At 39.0% G+C, this 19,018-nt stretch overlaps 1 protein-coding gene across 1 annotated transcript in view; it reads right to left on the bottom strand.

Annotated features, from left to right (window-relative positions):
- Window positions 1-19,018, bottom strand: part of LOC135084444 (uncharacterized) — a 38,804-nt gene that overhangs the window by 6,042 nt on the left and 13,744 nt on the right. The window contains exons 4-16 of the mRNA XM_063979226.1: window positions 17,595-17,609; window positions 16,544-16,697; window positions 15,270-15,463; window positions 13,379-13,576; window positions 10,310-10,465; window positions 8,713-8,902; window positions 7,781-7,956; window positions 6,717-6,969; window positions 5,804-5,995; window positions 3,359-3,510; window positions 2,351-2,435; window positions 1,483-1,557; window positions 189-292 (exon numbers count right to left, since the gene is read on the bottom strand). Coding sequence (XP_063835296.1) covers window positions 189-292; window positions 1,483-1,557; window positions 2,351-2,435; window positions 3,359-3,510; window positions 5,804-5,995; window positions 6,717-6,969; window positions 7,781-7,956; window positions 8,713-8,902; window positions 10,310-10,465; window positions 13,379-13,576; window positions 15,270-15,463; window positions 16,544-16,697; window positions 17,595-17,609 — 1,944 coding nt within the window. The remainder of the gene's footprint in view (window positions 1-188; window positions 293-1,482; window positions 1,558-2,350; window positions 2,436-3,358; window positions 3,511-5,803; window positions 5,996-6,716; window positions 6,970-7,780; window positions 7,957-8,712; window positions 8,903-10,309; window positions 10,466-13,378; window positions 13,577-15,269; window positions 15,464-16,543; window positions 16,698-17,594; window positions 17,610-19,018) is intronic.

Genomic DNA, 19,018 nt, shown 5'->3' with positions numbered 1-19,018 from the left:
TATTATTTACAGAAAATTGTATGGAATGGTGGTAAATTTTCGAAAATTGGAAAATCTTTGAATGCAGTTCTCTTTCTTTTAAAAAATAAAGGAATGTTTTCTTTAAGTAAAATTTTCTACCTACAGTATTATGGGTACTTTCTCTCCAGGTGGCATTACAAAATTCCACCCTGTATTTTTGTACTTACATATTAGTTCTGGATATATCCCGAACGTCAACAGTAAACTTTTCCTCAGCCGTTCTATGTGTCAGCGTGGCTTCATATACACCTGTTCCAGGGCCCACTGTTATCTGTAATCGAGGAAACAATCATCAATATAAGAGGTGGAATTGTGTAAAGCGATCGTAATCATTTGACAGTTCATAACGTACGATATACGTCAGTTAAACAAAGCATTTGACAGAATAATCGTACGTTATGAACTGTCAAATGATAACGATTGCTTTACACAATTCCACCTCAGGTCATTTTCTACATAACATAGTGTTACAGCCCAAGGCTCGGAACCGGTTTGAAAAATACCGTTATTATTATGTTCTTTAACGGTTTTTGCATAAAGGACAATGACCAAAAGTGGTCCAAATGTCCACCACCAATGAGACCTATATTGGCTTATAGTCCATTAAATAGAAATTAACTTTCAGTATGGGACGAAAAAAAAATAAGCTGTCAGTAAAAAGTTATGACTGTTTGAAAAAATGTAGTAGTTTACGCGCTAATCTCAGGAACTACTGGTTCGATTTGAAAAATTCTTTTTGTTATGGATAGCCCATTTATCAAGGATGGTTTTAAGATAAATAACATCACCCAACAACCAATAGGGGCTGAGCAGTAAAGACAAATGTTGTAAAAATGGGAAACATTATTCTAACAATTCTCACGCGTACAAAGTCGTAGGCACAGCTAGTATAATATTTAATAAAGTTCGTCTATAACCCCGCGCCACATGCGACATGACATAACATGTGTAGATTAGTCCAAAATGTGCAATGGATAGAATGATATCAAGAACATTTTTCGGATGAAAAGGTAAAAAACATACTTTTCATTCAGTCATAACTTTTTACTGACAGCATATTTTTGATTGCGGCTTAGTTATAATGAATCAGTATTTAGTAGACTATTTTACTACATAGGTCTCGTTAGTGGTGGACATTTGGACCACACTCCATACATTTTTGGTCATTGTCCTTTATTTCCGGGCAAAAACGATATTCATTTCATTCTTTAACCGAAAAAAAAGTTAATTGTGGTAAAGAACAAAAACGTAAGGGAAAACTTGGTTCTGAAAAATAACGTTATGAATACCGGTTTCGAGTCACCGGGAGATGTTTTTGATTTTTTTTAAATGCCTATTATTTTGAAAATATGTCACATAGATTTTTTTTTTTTTGTGATAACCAACACAACTTGCCTCAACACCCAGTTTCGGCTTGACGTTGATTTACGGGACACCCTGTATAAACCTCTTCACACTCACCTTGACTTGGTAATTCTCCGTTATTGGTTTTATCGAAGGCCCAAATGCACCTACGTAGCCATCGGCATCTTTCGACTGGAACGAAATAAAAAAAATATTGACTTTAGTTATTAACTAGCAAATCCTTACTTTTTTATTGAATATGATTCTTTTTGCTTTTTTTTTAGTAAAATAATCCACCGTATTTGATTTTTTAGCAAAATGACCATGGTTTTTAGTAAAATATTGTTTGAGTCATAATATTATACATATATGATTCATGGCGCCGTAAAAAAACATCAATAATAAATAAAATAAATATATAAATCATTTATTTGCTCAGAAACATGGTAACAAAATGGTCGATAGAAAATGTCAAGTCAATACTCAATATGTTTATTGCTTCCTTAATAGTACAAGAGTACTTATTATTATTCTGTGGTACAAGTCCAACATGTTTTGTCCGGGATAGGCATGCCACAAACAATGACACAAAATTTGAATCTATTAATAACAATAATAAATTAATTAAGAAATAAAATCAATGTCATTATAGGTACATAAATCAATCAGTCAGAAATTCTTTGACAGTATAAAAACATTTGTCAACTAGCCATTCATAAAAACATTTTTTAAATTGGTTTACATGCAAGTCAGTGATAGAGTCTGGAATTTTATTAAATACTTTAATGGCCATTATAAAACAGTTCTTACTGTAAAAAGTAGACTTTATAGCCGGCAATTTAAGCCTGTTAGGATGTCTTCTACTATACTAGTTATTATGTCTATATGTCGTGAAAAATAGGAATATTTTTACACAAATAATCTCAATTCATAAATGTATAGGCATGGCAAAGTTAAAAGTTTCAGCTTTCTGATTTCAATTTACCTCTTTAAACTCCATGACGCCCTTGTTAGGTTGTTGCTTCATAACCCACGATATGCTCGTCAAAGTTCGAGGAACGCATTGATCTCTGAAATTAATCAATCATTTAAATTAAATAAATATAAATAAAAGAGATAAATCAATCAACAAACTAAATTAGTGGTGAAACAAAGCTAAAGCCCGGTTTCTGAGCACGTAGGATTTTGTTCAATGACCCCAAGCTACCCATCCTTATCGCTCGCGCGTAATTATATTGCTGTCGCGACTGTGCGACGCGCGCCCGCAGTGAGTGTGCGAGCGGACGAAGGATGGGTAGCTTGGGGTCATTGGACAAAATTCTACGTGCTCCGCGACCAGACTATAGTACAGGTAGGTATCCAAGTACACCAATAATAATTCAACTTTCCCCTAGTATAAGCTTGGCCTTCACTGGTTGGGTTTTTATTGGCGGTCAAGCTGTAGATCCTGGCTACACAGGAGTTACAGCGGTGGGAATTTTTTTCGTAAAGCAGGACAAAAAGAAGAGGAATTTAAGAAAAGGAAAAGCAAAAGAAAGAGAAAAAGAAAAAGAAAAAGAAAAAGAAAAAGAAAAAGAAAAAGAAAAAGAAAAAGAAAAAGAAAAAGAAAAAGAAAAAGAAAAAGAAAAAGAAAAAGAAAAAGAAAAAGAAAAAGAAAAAGAAAAAGAAAAAGAAAAAGAAAAAGAAAAAGAAAAAGAAAATAATCTTTAAATAATCTTTGGACAATTTCACACAGCGCCAGCTAGCCCCAAAGTAAGCAACTTAATGCTTGTGTTATGGGTGCTAGCTTAACGGATATACTACTTATATACTTTTTTTTTTAAATACATAAATATTATACATAGTCACACCCAGACCCGTCACAGAAATTAAAATTCATCATTTCAAGAGGCCGGGCAGAAATGCCCGGCCGGGAATCGAACCCGGGACCTCTCGGCATAGTAGTCCGTTCTGAACCACTACACCAAACGGCCGACAAAAAGATTTATAATACCTGACTGGCTGAGTGAGTTCATTGATAAAGTCGACCAACGCGTTGGCCACTCGGTCGTGCATGGGGTCGCCGACGGTCACGTTTTTCCACGAGACGCACGCGCACCAGTGCGGTTCAATACCTGCCTCGCTGCAGGAACGGTTCTTGGGTATCTGGAACAGAGAGATAGTTCAATAAATATTTATAGGTCTAGTCCAGTCTTTCCCAAAGTGGGCGATAACGCCCCCTTGTGGGCGCTGCAGGATTAAAGGGGGGCGGTAAGAGACCCAGAAAATAACATCGGGACGTTGTGTAGAGGCTTGGGAGGCGTCTTACTAGGAGGACTCTTAGGCACCGACTGAGCACTCGACACTCGACTACAAATGGGGGCGCTAAAAAGAATTTATTCTCAAAGTAGGCAGTAGACAAAATAAGTTTGGGAACCGCTGGTCTAGCACATAGAGATAAAGAGGAACTATGGGGCACAGCCTCACATTCCAACATCGAAATTGTACAGAGATTTCAGAACAAAATGATAGCTGAGAATGATAACCAATGTCAACCCCTTGGCGAGACCTCTGATGGACGAAACCCAGACACATCGTAGACTGAAACGAAAAACTCCACACAACACACTTAAAACCCAATAAAGTGAAGTAGGATGTGGCACAGGCCACATACCGAGCAAGACATGAAATATCTCAACAAACACACTACTCAATGTTCCAGCACGGCAACAGATTGTAGTGAAAAAGAGAATAATAAAAAAATATTTATAGGTCTAGATAAAGAGAAATGCCAACTAATGCGCTGAGTTCGAAACTCAGTGTCGCATTAGAAATTCACACACACAAAGTAATCAAAATCCACTGTACTTAACGTTCGAATAATCTTTGGTACTACGCAAGCAATGTAAGCTGTTTACATTATGACGTCGCTGCTGTCATCATTGCTGTCGCGAGCAATGTGTTCTGTTTTTGGGCATATTGCTGCGACACCGGCCCCGCCCCCTTGTCACATCTCCCTTTAGTTTCTGTGATCTGTGGTTTAGCCCTAAACTCAGTCAATGCCTGAGGTATGAGAGCAGCACGGGAGGGGTGACATTGACATACGATGTGACAGATACGATAATAGTTTATAAAGAGTTATTTTCATTTTTGGGCCTGTTCATCTCCGCGAGTTTACATCGAAAACAAAACACGTACGATGGCCCACCTACAGGATACTATTCGACAAGGCCTCACATACGAGCGAACATTGACTGACGCACGCGTATTCTTGTGTATGAAGGAAGAAAATAAAGAAAATTGTGTATTAAATACTGTGCAGTATTTAACTGCCTAAATAATAATAAAAACACAGAATGTACTTTTTTAAGTTGCCTCAAGACACTGAGAGGTAAATAAGTAGTTAATATTATTTATGATAATTCATGTATTTCCTCCGCCATTTTCCGCAGTTTGGCACCTCACGTCACATCATTTTACCGAAGTCAGCCCTATAGCTTCGGCGCAGTGCCGATCACTGACGTTTGTCAACAAAATGGTGCTTGACTCTTGAGACAGGCTAAATTACACCATATTGTTAATGACATTTAATTTTGAGGATACATTTTTTTAAATACCTTCGCGAAGTAAAACTTCTGTACGTAGTACTTATTATTATTATTCTGTGGCACTACTAACTCTTTAATTTATCAATATTATTCGATCGCCCAGACGGGCGCTCACTATAGATAGCTCACTGAAAATAGACATTTTCAGGTCGACAATCCACCTAACAGGGGGTCTTGATTGTAACTAATCAGTTAATTTAAGTGCTACTTAAACCGCTACTTTATCAGTCAATCGAGTAAGCATCATTATGAGTGAGTGGCCACTCGCAGTTCAATGATACATTAACAATAATCTAGATAAGATTCTACTTCCTTCCTGCTAATATTCTACTAATGATATAAATGTAAACGTTGTAGGAATGGATGGATATTTGTTACTCTTTCACGCAAAAACTACTAAACGGATTTTGGTGAAACTAATCCCGAAGTAGTGGCAGGGTAAGCCATATTTGGGACTGAAATGGGCCTACATAATAAATGAGTGCGTGATGAGTGAGTGATTGATGAGTGAGTGAGTGAATGATGACTGTGCAAGTGAGTGAAAAAGTGATGAATGGGTGAGTGATTGAGTGATGAATAAGTGAGTGATGAGTGCATGAGTGGATGAGTGAGTGAAGTGATGAGTGACTGAGTGTTAATGAGTGAGTGAGTGAGGAGTGATTGATGAATGAGTGAGGAGTGATTGAGTGATGAATGAGTGAGTGAATGATGAGTGAGTGAAGAGTAAGTGATGAGTGAGTGAATGAGTAAGTGAGTGATGTTTTCGTGCGTGTATGGGACGGTGTTTTTGTGACAGTCAAACTTCACTGAAACTTCAGATACCTATAATGAAACAAATCCTATCTTCTCACCGGCTCCAGCAGCGACATGGCCCGCGGCAAGTCCGCGCCCGCCACTCTATAGTCGCGCGTCTGCTCGCTCAGCCCCAAAGCGTCCAGGATCATGGCGTGCACGTCGTGCGGGGTCGTCAGTACACCAGCGTTGTGTTCCAAGGCTTTCGAAGCTGACGGCCGCTTCTTAACTACGTTCTCAGCGCAGAAAGCCTTGTAGTGAGGTGAGTGAGTGGCAAGTGAGTGAATGATGAAAGAGTGAATGACGAATAGGGAGTGATAAGTGAGTGACGAGTGAGTGAGTGAGTGAGTGAAGAGTGAGTGAGTGAGTGAAGAGTGAGTGAATGAGAGAAGAGAGAGTGAGTGAAGAGTGAGTGAGTGAAGAGTGAGTGAATGAGAGAAGAGAGAGTAAGTGAGTGAAGAGTGAGTGAGTGAGTGAAGAGTGAGTGAATGAGAGAAGAGAGAGTGAGTGAGTGAAGAGTGAGTGAGTGAAGAGTGAGTGAATGAGAGAAGAGAGAGTAAGTGAGTGAAGAGTGAGTGAGTGAGTGAAGAGTGAGTGAATGAGAGAAGAGAGAGTGAGTGAGTGAAGAGTGAGTGAGTGAAGAGTGAGTGAATGAGAGAAGAGAGAGTAAGTGAGTGAAGAGTGAGTGAGTGAGTGAAGAGTGAGTGAATGAGAGAAGAGAGAGTGAGTGAGTGAAGAGTGAGTGAGTGAAGAGTGAGTGAATGAGAGAAGAGAGAGTGAGTGAGTGAGTGAAGAGTGAGTGAGTAAAGAGTGAGTGAGTGTGTAAAGTAAAGTGAGTGAATGAATGATGAGGGAGTGATTAGTGAGTGAGTCAGTGAATGAGTGATGACTGAATGAGTGACGAGTGAGTGAATGAGTGATGAGTCAGTGAAGCTTCAGATCCCTATAATGAAACAAATCCTATCTTCTCACCGGCTCCAGCAGCGACATGGCCCGCGGCAAGTCCGCGCCCGCCACTCTATAGTCGCGCGTCTGCTCGCTCAGCCCCAAAGCGTCCAGGATCATGGCGTGCACGTCGTGCGGGGTCGTCAGTACACCAGCGTTGTGTTCCAAGGCTTTCGAAGCTGACGGCCGCTTCTTAACTAAGTTCTCTGGGAGTAGGATGGCCATGACTGGTAACCGTTCTTCTAGACGACCTTGGAGCGTCTTTCTGACGTTGGCGTATCTGCGAAAGAATTATCAGTAAGTTTTGGGTAACCAGGCGTTTTTAGATGAGACCAGTTAGATTTGAACGCTTTAAAAATTTTGGTATTAACAAAGAATCTTAGCTGACATCAATTGCAAAGATGACGGTATACACTGGCAACGATTAAGTGATCTTGCACCATTATTTCTGAACTACAAAAAATATCGAAAAACTGGTTGTTGATCCTGAAAGTGCTTCACGAGTTCTATCAAACGCTTCGATAAATAGGTACTAATCAATGTTTCCAGATCATACATGAAGGAAGCCCACATCGAACGATATTAAAGCCAGGTCCAGACGGGTTTTATGTGTAATGCAACCTAACGTGTACTGTAACAAAAATTCTACGTGTGGACACTACGAGGCTAATGAGTTAGTGAGTTATTGAATGAGTGAGTGATGAGTGAGTGTTTAGTGTGTTATTGAATCAGTGAGTGAGTGTTATCTCACCTAGTCCCGTAGTTACCTATGACAAATAACGTGATGATGGTTGCGTGAGTAAGAGAGTGTTATCTCACCTGAACTATAACATGAACAATAACATTCTTTTGAAGTTGGTTAAAAAATCATATGACGGCCCATTCTTCGGAAGTTAGTTAAGAAGTCCACAGCTCAGGATATGTTGATGTTTTGATGCGTGATGTGTGTACAGTGAGTTAGTGAGAGTGAGTTAGTGAGTGATGAGTGAGTAAGTTAGTGAGTGAGTGAGTGGATGAGTGATCAGTGCGCGAGTGAATTATGAGTGAGTGGTCAGTGACTTGACTGACAGTGAGTGAGTGAGTTTTCTCACCTAGTCCCGTGGTCTCCCATGAACAATAACAGCGTGTCCTTATGACGGCCCATTCTTTTGAAGTTGGTTAAGAAGTCCACAGTCGCGTCATCGGCCCAGGATATCATATTGATGTTGTCATGCGTGACGTCAGCAATGAACGTGAATATGAACTTCGGATCCGGTTGGTGAAGAAACTGGAAGAAAACGGGTTAATTTATTTATTTCTTGAGCAGATACAGTACGGGAGACCGAGGTAAATTGTAACAGAGGAGAGTTGTGACATTGACGATTTCTGGAGACTTATTAAAAACTATTTAGCTCGCAACAGCGCGTATTTGTTAGCTCGAGACTTTTAACTAAAAAACGCGCTCTGTTACGAACTCGCTAGTCGTCGTCGTCGTCGTTTCAGCCGAAAGACGTCCACTGCTGGACAAAGGCCTCCCCCATGGATTTCCACAAAGACCGGTCCTGCGCCGCTTGCATCCAGGTACTTCCCGCGACCTTCACCAGATCGTCGGTCCACCTAGTGGGAGGCCTGCCCACGCTACGTCTTCCAGCTCGTGGTCGCCACTCAAGAACTTTCCTTCCCCAGCGGCCATCAGCTCTTCGAGCTAAGTGAACTCGCTAGTAGTTCAAAAAAATCGACAATGTCACAACTCTCCTCTGTTACAATTCACCTCGTTCTCCCAATAAACACACCATAAAAATCTAACTATCCTGTTCTTATACAATCGTTTATCCACAATTTCAAACCCTTTTATTAGATAGATAGACTAAATAACCCGGCGAACTTCGCACCACCTATGTTCATCAGAAAGAAATAATGTAAGATTCTAATGGAGAATGAGTTTTTCAAATCGATCCTAGTTTCAGAGCCCTTGGTGTAGAACAAAAAGAAAATGAAATAATGAAAGAAAAGACAACAAAGTTAATTTTAAGACCATAAATACCTGTTCAGTAATGTTCATCATTATTCTGTGCCTCGGCGTGTCCCCCACACAGTACGTCTGAAATGACGTCTTAGCGTCCTCCTGGAAGAACGCGCGGAGATAATGATCCGCCGGCTGCCCGTTGAAGCCGTTGAAACGGTACTGAAACGTGCCGATCCAGGGACTGTCCTCGTAGTAGGCTGTGCGGTAACTGTAATGAAATGGTTTATATACAGGGTGTAAGATAGTATAATACTAGCTAATTCGAGTTACTTGTTGAATGATTATTATACAGCGTGATTTGTAATAAGTAAACATTCAACAACAACAAAGTGACCGACATAACTCGCAGAATTGATAAAATCTAGTGGCAGTGGACGGGGCACGACAGACAAAATTCCACGCGGGCGAAGCCGCGGGCGGAAAAGTATCTATTAGGAGCATACGCTGACAAAATTTCAACTTTTATAAAATGACGTAGGTCTGGCGTTTACTAGCTCTTAGTCTATGACCTTCTGTCACGTCATACACACATATCTGAAGCACACTGAAATCTCGCTGACGTCACAAAAACACTCCCGTGCCGCCCAGGCTCTGGCTTAGTTAAGCGCTAGACATATCGTCTGTTCATTTCAGCTAAATGACGTCCACTGCTGGACAAAGGCTTCCCCCAAGGATTTCCACAACGACTGGTTCTGCGCCGCTCGCATCCAGGCACCTCCCGCGACCTTTACCAGATCGTTGATCCACCTAGTGGGGAGGCCCCCCACACTACGTCTTCCGGTCCGTGGTCGCCAATCGAGAACTTTTCTGCCCCATTGGCCATCATCTCTGCGAGCTATGTGCCCCTATGTGAGTATCGTTCGTTCGTTTCAGCCGAAAGACGTCCACTGCTGGACAAAGGCCTCCCCCAAGGATTTCCACAAAGACCGGTCCTGCGCCGCTTGCATCCAGGTACCTCCCGCGACCTTCACCAGATCGTCGGTCCACCTAGTGGGAGGCCTGCCCACGCTACGTCTTCCAGCTCGTGGTCGCCACTCAAGAACTTTCCTGCCCCAGCGGCCATCAGCTCTTCGAGCTATGTGCCCCGCCCACTGCCACTTGATTTTAGCGATTCTGCGGGCTATGTCAGTCACTCTGGTTCTCCTACGGATCTCCTCATTTCTGATTCGATCACGCAGGGAAACTCCGAGCATAGCACGCTCCATCGCTCTTTGGGTGACCTTGAGCCTTCTTATGAGGCCCATAGTAAGCGACCACGTCTCAGATCCGTACACCATCACTGGCAACACACACTGGTCAAATACTTTTGACTTGAGACACTGCGGTATTTCGGACGTGAGAATTTCGCGAAGCTTCCCGAACGCTGCCCAGCCGAGTTGGATTCGACAATTAACCTCTTTCTCGAAGTTGGACCTACCTAACTGGACTGTTTGTCCCAGGTATACATAATTGTCAACAACTTCGAGTGTAGTGTCTCCAACCTTCAGAGGAGTGGGTACAACACGGGCATTTGACATAATTTTTGTCTTGTCCATGTTCATTTTAAGACCCACTTGTTGAGAGGCTCTACTGTGCTATGTGAGTATAAATAATTTGAATAAAAAGAACTTCTCACCCATGCTGCTTCACTCTCTGGAAAATAAACTTTTTGATGTCCAAGGTATGGTTGTTGTTCTTCACCTTCTTCCTTACATCTGGCATTTCCAGCTCCGTATAACCACTGAGAATTGGGAAGAGTGCTGCCGGGGTACCGTCTCCTACGATGTTATAGCTGATGAAGGAAAACACTTGTTAGTGTGATATTTTTAAGCATTGTAACCACAGATCACAGATACTAAAGGCTTCCACAGACCAAACGCGGGGCAGTAGCAGCGCAGTTTGAATGCGGGCCCGCGCAAGTTGTAATACAAGAAACTCTTTGAAGTGTGTCACACCAAATTTGAACGCGGGCCCGCGCTCCAACCGCGCCGCACTGCAACTGCCGAACGACAAACGAGGCGGCGCGGGAGCGGGACAGAAGCGGCGCGAGCGCGGGCCCGCGCTGTTGTATTACTATGGCGGCCATATTAGCATGACACACTGGACGCAGGGCGGTAGCAGCGCGTTGAAAGCGGTTTTCGAATATTTACATTTTTGACAACCGCCCGCGTGTGCCCAGTGTGCCTCAGCCGCGCTGCAACTGACCCGCACTGCTTCTGACCCGCGTTTGGTCTGTGGAAGCCTTAAAGGGAGATGTGACAAGAGGGCGGGACCAGTGTCGCAGCAATATGCTCAAAAAAAGAACACATTGCTCGTAACAGCAATGATGACAGCAGCGACGTCATACAGGGTGATAGGTAAATGGGTATATGAGCCGACACTAGCCCATGTTAACTTATGCATATAAATGGTATGGTGAAGTCAGAAAACTGATATCATCATTTTATTATTTTATTTTTCATACATATCTGATTTTATAAATTTTATTTTTCTCTAGATCTGTATATTGACGGATTCGTTAATTGCCCTAAAATTTAAAGTTATCCATTTTGACCGAAGGTAAATCCCATAACAAAGTTTTTACCAACTTGTAACCTACATTATCCTCTCATGTTTAATACATTTGTATACAAATACTCGAATATTTGCGTATAGAATTACGATTATTATGATTCACCAAATAATAATTTCCTGTGGTAATACTTCTGATAACAGTAAATTAACGGATTTGGTACTTGATTGATATTAAAGAATAGATACTAGTCATATCAGTTTGACAAGATTAACTGGTTAAATTGAATTGTGTCGTAATCTTTGTGATAAGGAATTGGTGTATCTATTCTACTAATATTATTTAAGGCAAAAGTTTGGCTGTCTGGATGTTTGTTGTTACTCTTTCACGCAAAAACCACTGAACGGATTTTATTAAAACTTTACAGTATTATTGTTTATAACCCAGATTAACATATAGGCTATAATTTATGACGATATGTGACAAATAAACTTCAATAAATAAAAAAGAAGTGTCTAAAAAGCGCCATCTATCGTCATTGGTTAAAAATTACAGCGCTGGACAAACTACTGTTTTTGACGTTCGTAAATGTTCATGTGGGGGAAGCCGTGAAACGCCATCTATCAACATGATATCTAACGGGGGTAAAACGAGGTCCACGCGTACGAAGTCGCGGGCAACCGCTAGTACCTACTAATATAGTAGGTACCTTTTTCCTGTAACTGATATTTTTGTTTTTATTTATTTGTTTCCGAAATTTGATCTAAAAACTGCTTAATTTTTTTTCTTGCATGTTTTCAACAGTTTTTTTTTTTATTTGGCATTAATAGATAGATAATGATTAGATAGCTAGTTACGAGCCGCGAAAGTTTAACAAATCACAATAAAAATTCAACTTAGAATTCGATTTTAAAAAAATAGTGGTGATAGTGGATTGCCAGTGATCTTAAAAACATCTATAGCTACTCATTTTCCCAATGATATATCACGTATAGTCTGACCAGGAACATAAAAACCCTGGCATAGAGGCGCGTCAATTGCATTTGATAGTGCAACACTGAGTACAGTCGTACCTGTGTTAAATTAATAGGCTAACTTTATGTATCAGGATTCAGGATTACGGGCTGATTTGATATTTTCATAAATTAACGAAAAAATATTATTATAGGTAACCTGATTTAAATAAATTAAATGAAACCATCAATCGAGCTAGTAGAATTTATTTTATTATTCATCAATAATCAAATTCAGAACTTGAATATTCAACTGCAATGTCTGCTCATGAACGCTTCAAATGTTAGGATATAGAATTTTAACATGAGATGATTTGTTGGTATAATGTTGCTGGCAGTTTTTATTTAAAAGTAAACAGCAATAGAATCAATTTTGAAAATATGACAGGTGAAGAAAAGCTAGAAAATGTGACATTGTATTATTGGATTTCGATAGACTTAGTTGAAAAATGTTTTAATATTTAATATTATGTAATAGATTTTGATAATGTTTTAAACAATAATAAAGTGTGAGTATTGAAGTGTTGTTATGATTGAAGAATAACCTCCTAGGGTTGGGGCAAGAGTTCCCAGGAGTTATGTAAAGAGAGGCACACTCTCGAACATCAAACTCGGTACTTCTTTCCCAATCCCATAAAATTCAACACTTAGAAAGTGACAAAAAATTTTAAAATAGGTAGTTGAAACAAACCACAGCTAATTTTCATAGTGGACTGTACTATACGATAAACATGTCAGTCAAGTTGACAACCTTTGTCGGAAACATTATTCAATGAAAATATTGTCCGAACCCTTAGTATTTCTCTTCGACAAATACTTTAACACATTGTGAACCACTTTTCTTTCACGACTAAAAAATATTTTAGCAATTTAATTCATAAAACCAATTGCGCACATTTAAAATAAAGTTTGTTTACACTTTGACAGCAATAGACTGACATGCAAGGTGACATGTCAATGAAGTTTTCAGTTACTGTTGCCATTAAAAGAAATTAGTACCCTTAGTTTTCCGCAACATGGCGAGGGTTTTTATGTTCCTGGTCAGGCTATAGTAATGAGATATTGAAATTCGTCAAAAATTCAAAGTTTAGAGAACAAAAGGGAATAATAATACAAAAATTATCTTTTCTAGATTAATGGTCCTTCGAGCCGGATAACATTGAAGAAAATGATGACTTACCCGTGCAATATCGTAGCCTCCATCTGCTCCACGATATACTTGTGTGTCTTCGGCATTCGACGAATGAACCCGTTCTTCGACAACGAATCGTAGCCGAAGATCAGCACACTTATGGGATCTGGATTCTTTGGAGGCGGGATGGGAGGGAGGTCTTTCCTGTAACCCACTGCGACTCCGTTCCATTTTGAGGGTAGTATTCTGAGAAAAAAAAATCAACTACACTCGGCATCAAATAAATCGCACCTCCCGCGACAAGCACTTATCAAACGTATGCATCCCCACTTCCCACCAACATTGGTACCATTTGAAAGCCTAGTTCTAAACTTCATTTCATTAAAGGAACGGTTTTTACCCCAAAAATGTGTCTTTACAAGTATCCAGAGTCACTTCTTCAAAAAATAGGTAGTTACGCTATAGCCATTTTTTATGACTATAAAACTGTTAAGTTGGGGTTAATCGCTATCCATCTGTTAAAGAGGACACGTGAGATCTTTATTTGGTTTTATAACCATTAAAATTGGTCTAATTGATCCCAGAGGTGAGCCTAAAGTGGGGTCTATTTTCAAGTTACATTTATGGTAAATGTTAATCATTTATTTAGAAATGAATTGTATTTTTCTTTGAGGAGATTTATTGGGCTTTCAAATAACACCAATATTGTTGGGGTACCATGATTGTGTCAGAAGAAAATCTTTAAAGTTCGCGTCGCGGCAGGTGCGGTTTATTTGATGTTGAGTGTATACTTCTAACAGGACTTTCTGGTAGAAAAAAGTATTGTGAGTAGGTACATTGAGAAAGTTTGTGAGGATGGATATTTATTTATCCATTTATTTATATGGACCACCATACATTTGTATGGTGCTCTTTCAGGGAATATGCATTGGACGGATTTCGATGAGACTTGACAATGTTGTAGCTCATACATCGAAATTATACAGGGTGGAATTTTGTAATGCCACCTGGAGGGAAAGTACTCTTAATACTGTTACTGTTAAGTATAAGAATGAAATCTCTCTAACAAACTGGATAAATCAAACGAAAGGAAAACCATGAAATCTTAAATTATTGTAATTATTTTCAAAAAAATATATGGTATGATGGTAGACATTTCGAAAAAAAATCTAAAATCTTTGAATGCAGTTTTCTTTCTTTTAAAAAATAAAGAAATGTTTTCTTTGACAAAATTTTTTGTCAAAGAATTGCGAATTGGACCAATCGCGCCTAAACGGCAAAAAAGGTGTAAAAACGGTATATGTAGTGTGAATACTTTCATGCGACTGTCAGTTTATCGAACTTACGGAGACCGATGAGCTACTGTGTCCTTTTTATCAGTAGATAAGATAAATATGATAGTAATTCACGGAATCCACGATTCTTTTATCGTTATCAATGTTCCAATGTTTCTTTCGTCTTTTTCAATCTTTATTGTAGGTAGGCCTCACACTCGGTGGACCGACGACCTGATTGAAGGTCGCGGGAAGCGCCTGGATGGGGAAGCGTAGAATCGGCTTGTGGAAATCCTTAGAGAAAGTTTTTGTCCCAATTTAACCAACTCGGGTTTTCCTCTCAAAGGGGGTAAAAATAAGTGGGTTGGGATTTTTCTCCCAATCAAGGGGTAAATAAGTAGGATGAGATTTTTTTTGGAAAAATCTTTCAGCAAGGGACATCTTTTAGGCTGGTTTTAGTGTCACGCGAACTGTCAGTGCGGATCGCTCCGCACAGCCGATCTGTATGAACTGCTAGGGAGCGAGCGGTTCCTCCGGACCGCATTACTCTAAAACGCTCCCTAGAAGTTCATATAGATCGGCCGTGCGGAGCGGGTCCGCACCGGACGGTCCGCGTGACACTAAAACCAGCCTTAGTTGGAAAGGATAATATAAAATACACTTACGAGTTCAAATGTGTGCCCACACACTTGATCTTGACATGGTCACTCTTGGTCAGGGTGTATGGATCGGTCATATACACGTCGACTGGAGAACCCAAGTAGTACTTCTGATCGCTCTCATATATTATGTCCCTGTACGTGCACACTATATCTCGCGTCGTGTCCAAGATTTCTTGCACTACCCTGCATTCTGAGAACTGAAAAAAAAATACGAATTTTTAATTTGATGTGCTCTGGTTGCAAGCCCTTTTAACGCCCGTTTCCCATATTCAATCCTTGTCTAAATCCGGATTTCAACTACATACCTACTGCCCTGGATTATAAATAGCATGCCACCCGACTTCGTGAAAGAAATCACTGAGAATCCCAATGTAAACGTCTCTTTTTTAGTTGTTAAAATAAATTAAAAAAACTGTCAATTTTAATTCAGTTTTAGATGGAATATCCACAATTTTCGATGCGTTTCATGCAATATTGTTTGAATAGTCTTAATATAAACATTATGAAAATGTATAAACATCGTAAACCGCAGATATTTTGACCAACAATATTTAACCAGATATTTGTCACAGATAAAGAATTAATTATTTAGGGAAAGTACCTACTATCAGTTGCGTTTTCACGATGAAACCGCAAAAAATGTAGATAATCTTTGGACTCAGAAGATTAATATTTTCCTATTAAATAATTTAATCTTGACATGTAGATAATTGATTATGAATTGACTAGATAATTGATGATTACTCATACCCTTAGATAAGTCATTGGAATCTTTTTTTAGAACTAGCTTTCCGCCCGCGGCTTCGACCGCGTGGAATTTTGTCTGTCACAGTAAAACTTTATCGCGCGCGTCCCTGTTTCAAAAACCGGGATAAAAACTATCCTATATCCTTTCCCGGGACTCAAACTATCTCTGTGAAGCACCAAATCGAACGCACAGCGTTGAATAGAGCTCTGTGATTGGTTCGTGTGTCACCCTGTGCGTCCGCGCGCACTGGGAGACCTCATAGTAATGTTAGACAGTGACGCTACTGTGGCACACCAGTAGTGCCAACTGTTAGTATAAAAATGATAATCATTTTTTGGGCTGGAAGACGTAGCGTGGGCAGACCTCCTACTAGGTGGACCGACGATCTGGTGAAGGTCGCGGGAAGAGCCTGGATGCGGGCAGCGCAGGACCGTTCATTGTGGAAAACCTTGGAGGAGGCCTTTGTCCAGCAGTGGACGTCATTTGGCTGAAACGAACGAACGAACGAATCATTTTTTATCAGACTTACATAGCATTTCACCCAATCTTGGCCTTTGCATGTCACCTTCTTTGGTTCCTTAAGGAACTGGGTCACCTCCTTGTTGAAAGGGTCTAGAACTGGTATCTCACACCCCGTGCCTTTATCGTACTTTAATGCCTCTTGTAGTTTCTTTTCTATGAACCTGTCACCAAAAAAATAATAATTTAGGTATACCTTATTTTAATAATAAAAAAAGTTTATATAAAAAGTAGTGTTTTTAACATGCGTTTCAAAATTATAGCTAGGTAAATATATAAGCGATTAACAATCAAAATGGTCGATTCACACATATCAGAGAAGCCACAGTTCCGTCCAACATGTTCGATCAGTTCAAATGGGACCATTCCCACCTCTCGTTCCCACCGCTGGAACTCCTGTGTAGCCAGGATCTACAGCTTGACCGCTAATAATTTTTGCATGTCTTGTAGACGAAACATGTTGAACCTGATTGTTTTTATCTGACATCTGTATTGTACCATGTTCCTGTGCAAATAAATGAATTTGAATTTAAAGAAAAATACATTTATTTTTTTTATAAGCACTTAACAGGTACCATAAATGTGACTTGAAAAATGGCCTCACTTGGGGCTCACCTCTGGGAACAATTAGACCAATTTTTGTGGTTATAAAACCAAATAATAATATTACGTGTCCTTTTTAACAGATGGATAGCGTTATTAACAGTTTTACACCGCTGGAACTCCTGTGAAGCCAGGATCTACAGCTTGACCGCTAATAACCCAACCAGTGAAGGTCGTTTCTTCCGGAGTTTTAGTGCTTTTAGTTTTACCTTTAGTGTTGCATCAGTGATTCGCATTTGCGTACTACTGACACACAGTTCACGGAGCTTCAGTGATACGTCCGTGATTGCCGATGCCTGAAGTGACACTCAGAGCATTGTGTCGTCACTGACACTGTTGTGAATGGAATGTATGAAAGAATTAAAAAAATATTTCGCATTGTGCCAGATACCAGAACTGAGACTTTACGGAATATGTGAATCGACCCTAAAAACTAATAAAGTATCAAGACTACTTACTCAACAATAGAACTTCTGCAATAAAAAAAGCAAAAAATACTTTAATTTCATTCAACATGCTTAAATCAATCAACACAAAAAAACAATCAGAAAAAAATATGCAAGAAAAATTAAAAATTAATTGCCAAAAATATAGAATACCCTAAATACAGATTTTTAACTGGGTAGCCAGCTAAATAATTTTATGCGTACATACATACTATAGATTTAGATAGATAATAATGGTACTTAATTAACATAAGACAATAATTATTAATAATAAAACTATCTAACTACTACCACCGCCACTACTACTTCTAATTACACTACTACTACTAATGTAAATTAAATTTTAATGGCAAAAAAATAATTTTATTTTACGATCTGAAAAATATATAGTTGCCAAGCAAGCGAAAGGATTCAAAGCCTTGAAAAAAACCTTGCTAGGCATACAATACCATAGAATAGATAGACAATCGAACTAGAAGGGCTATAAATGGGTTAATTATTTTTCATGTACAGAAACCCTAAAAATGGAATCTTAAAACTTTTAAGTGTAATTTTTTCTCGGCAATAAAATTAGCAATAAAGTATTTAATTAAGAAGAATCATTAAATGTTTATGGGCTCTTAGTTAATTAAATCTCACTACTGTAAACTTTATCAACCGTTAAATGAACTATAGGGTTTAAAAAAAATGCATTAAAACCGAAGGATAGGCTGTAAAATCAAATACGTTGTGAAGTTGAATCATTTTTTTATTCGGTCATCTATATTAAATGACTATAATTATAACATAACTCCATGCTTATTTTAGAAACATTAAAACTTATTTTTATGCAAAATTATTTAAAAAAATGTAGTTCGAAAAAGGTTGCAAAAAAAAGGAGAAGAAAATTTTCTATCACAGATTTCTAGAAGCTTTAGGCTTTCAGAGCACTTATAAACGCTATACATATACAGGGTGTTAGGTAAATGGGTATATGAGCCGACAAAAGCCCATGTTAACATGGTCATATAAATGGTATGGTGAAGTCAGAAATTTGATATCATCATTTTTTTTTTATTTCCATACAAAATAAATTTTATAAAATCCAATTCGTATGAAAATTAAAATAATTAAAATGAAGATATCAATTTTCTGACTTCACCATACCATTTATATGACCATGTTAACATGGGCTAGTGTCGGCTCATATACCCATTTACCTAACACCCTGTATAACGCGCAAAATACAGTTCACTCTACGCAATTTTTATAAAACATTCGCTACTGTTTAAATGGTTATAAAATAATTGCTAGCAATATGCAATCAGTGGGTACTATAACCGTATTCCTGTTCAGTTTACGATATGATAACGCGTTACAACTGCTAAAAGGCTATAAATACTCTTATCAGAGCAAAATACAACGTTATAGGGCTTTCCTCATTTGTAATGCAGAAT

Source organism: Ostrinia nubilalis, chromosome 26 (assembly GCF_963855985.1).
Source record: "Ostrinia nubilalis chromosome 26, ilOstNubi1.1, whole genome shotgun sequence".
NCBI lineage: Eukaryota > Metazoa > Arthropoda > Insecta > Lepidoptera > Crambidae > Ostrinia > Ostrinia nubilalis.
The sequence above is the reverse complement of the archived record's forward strand: the minus strand, read 5'-3'. Positions and strand labels throughout refer to the sequence as shown.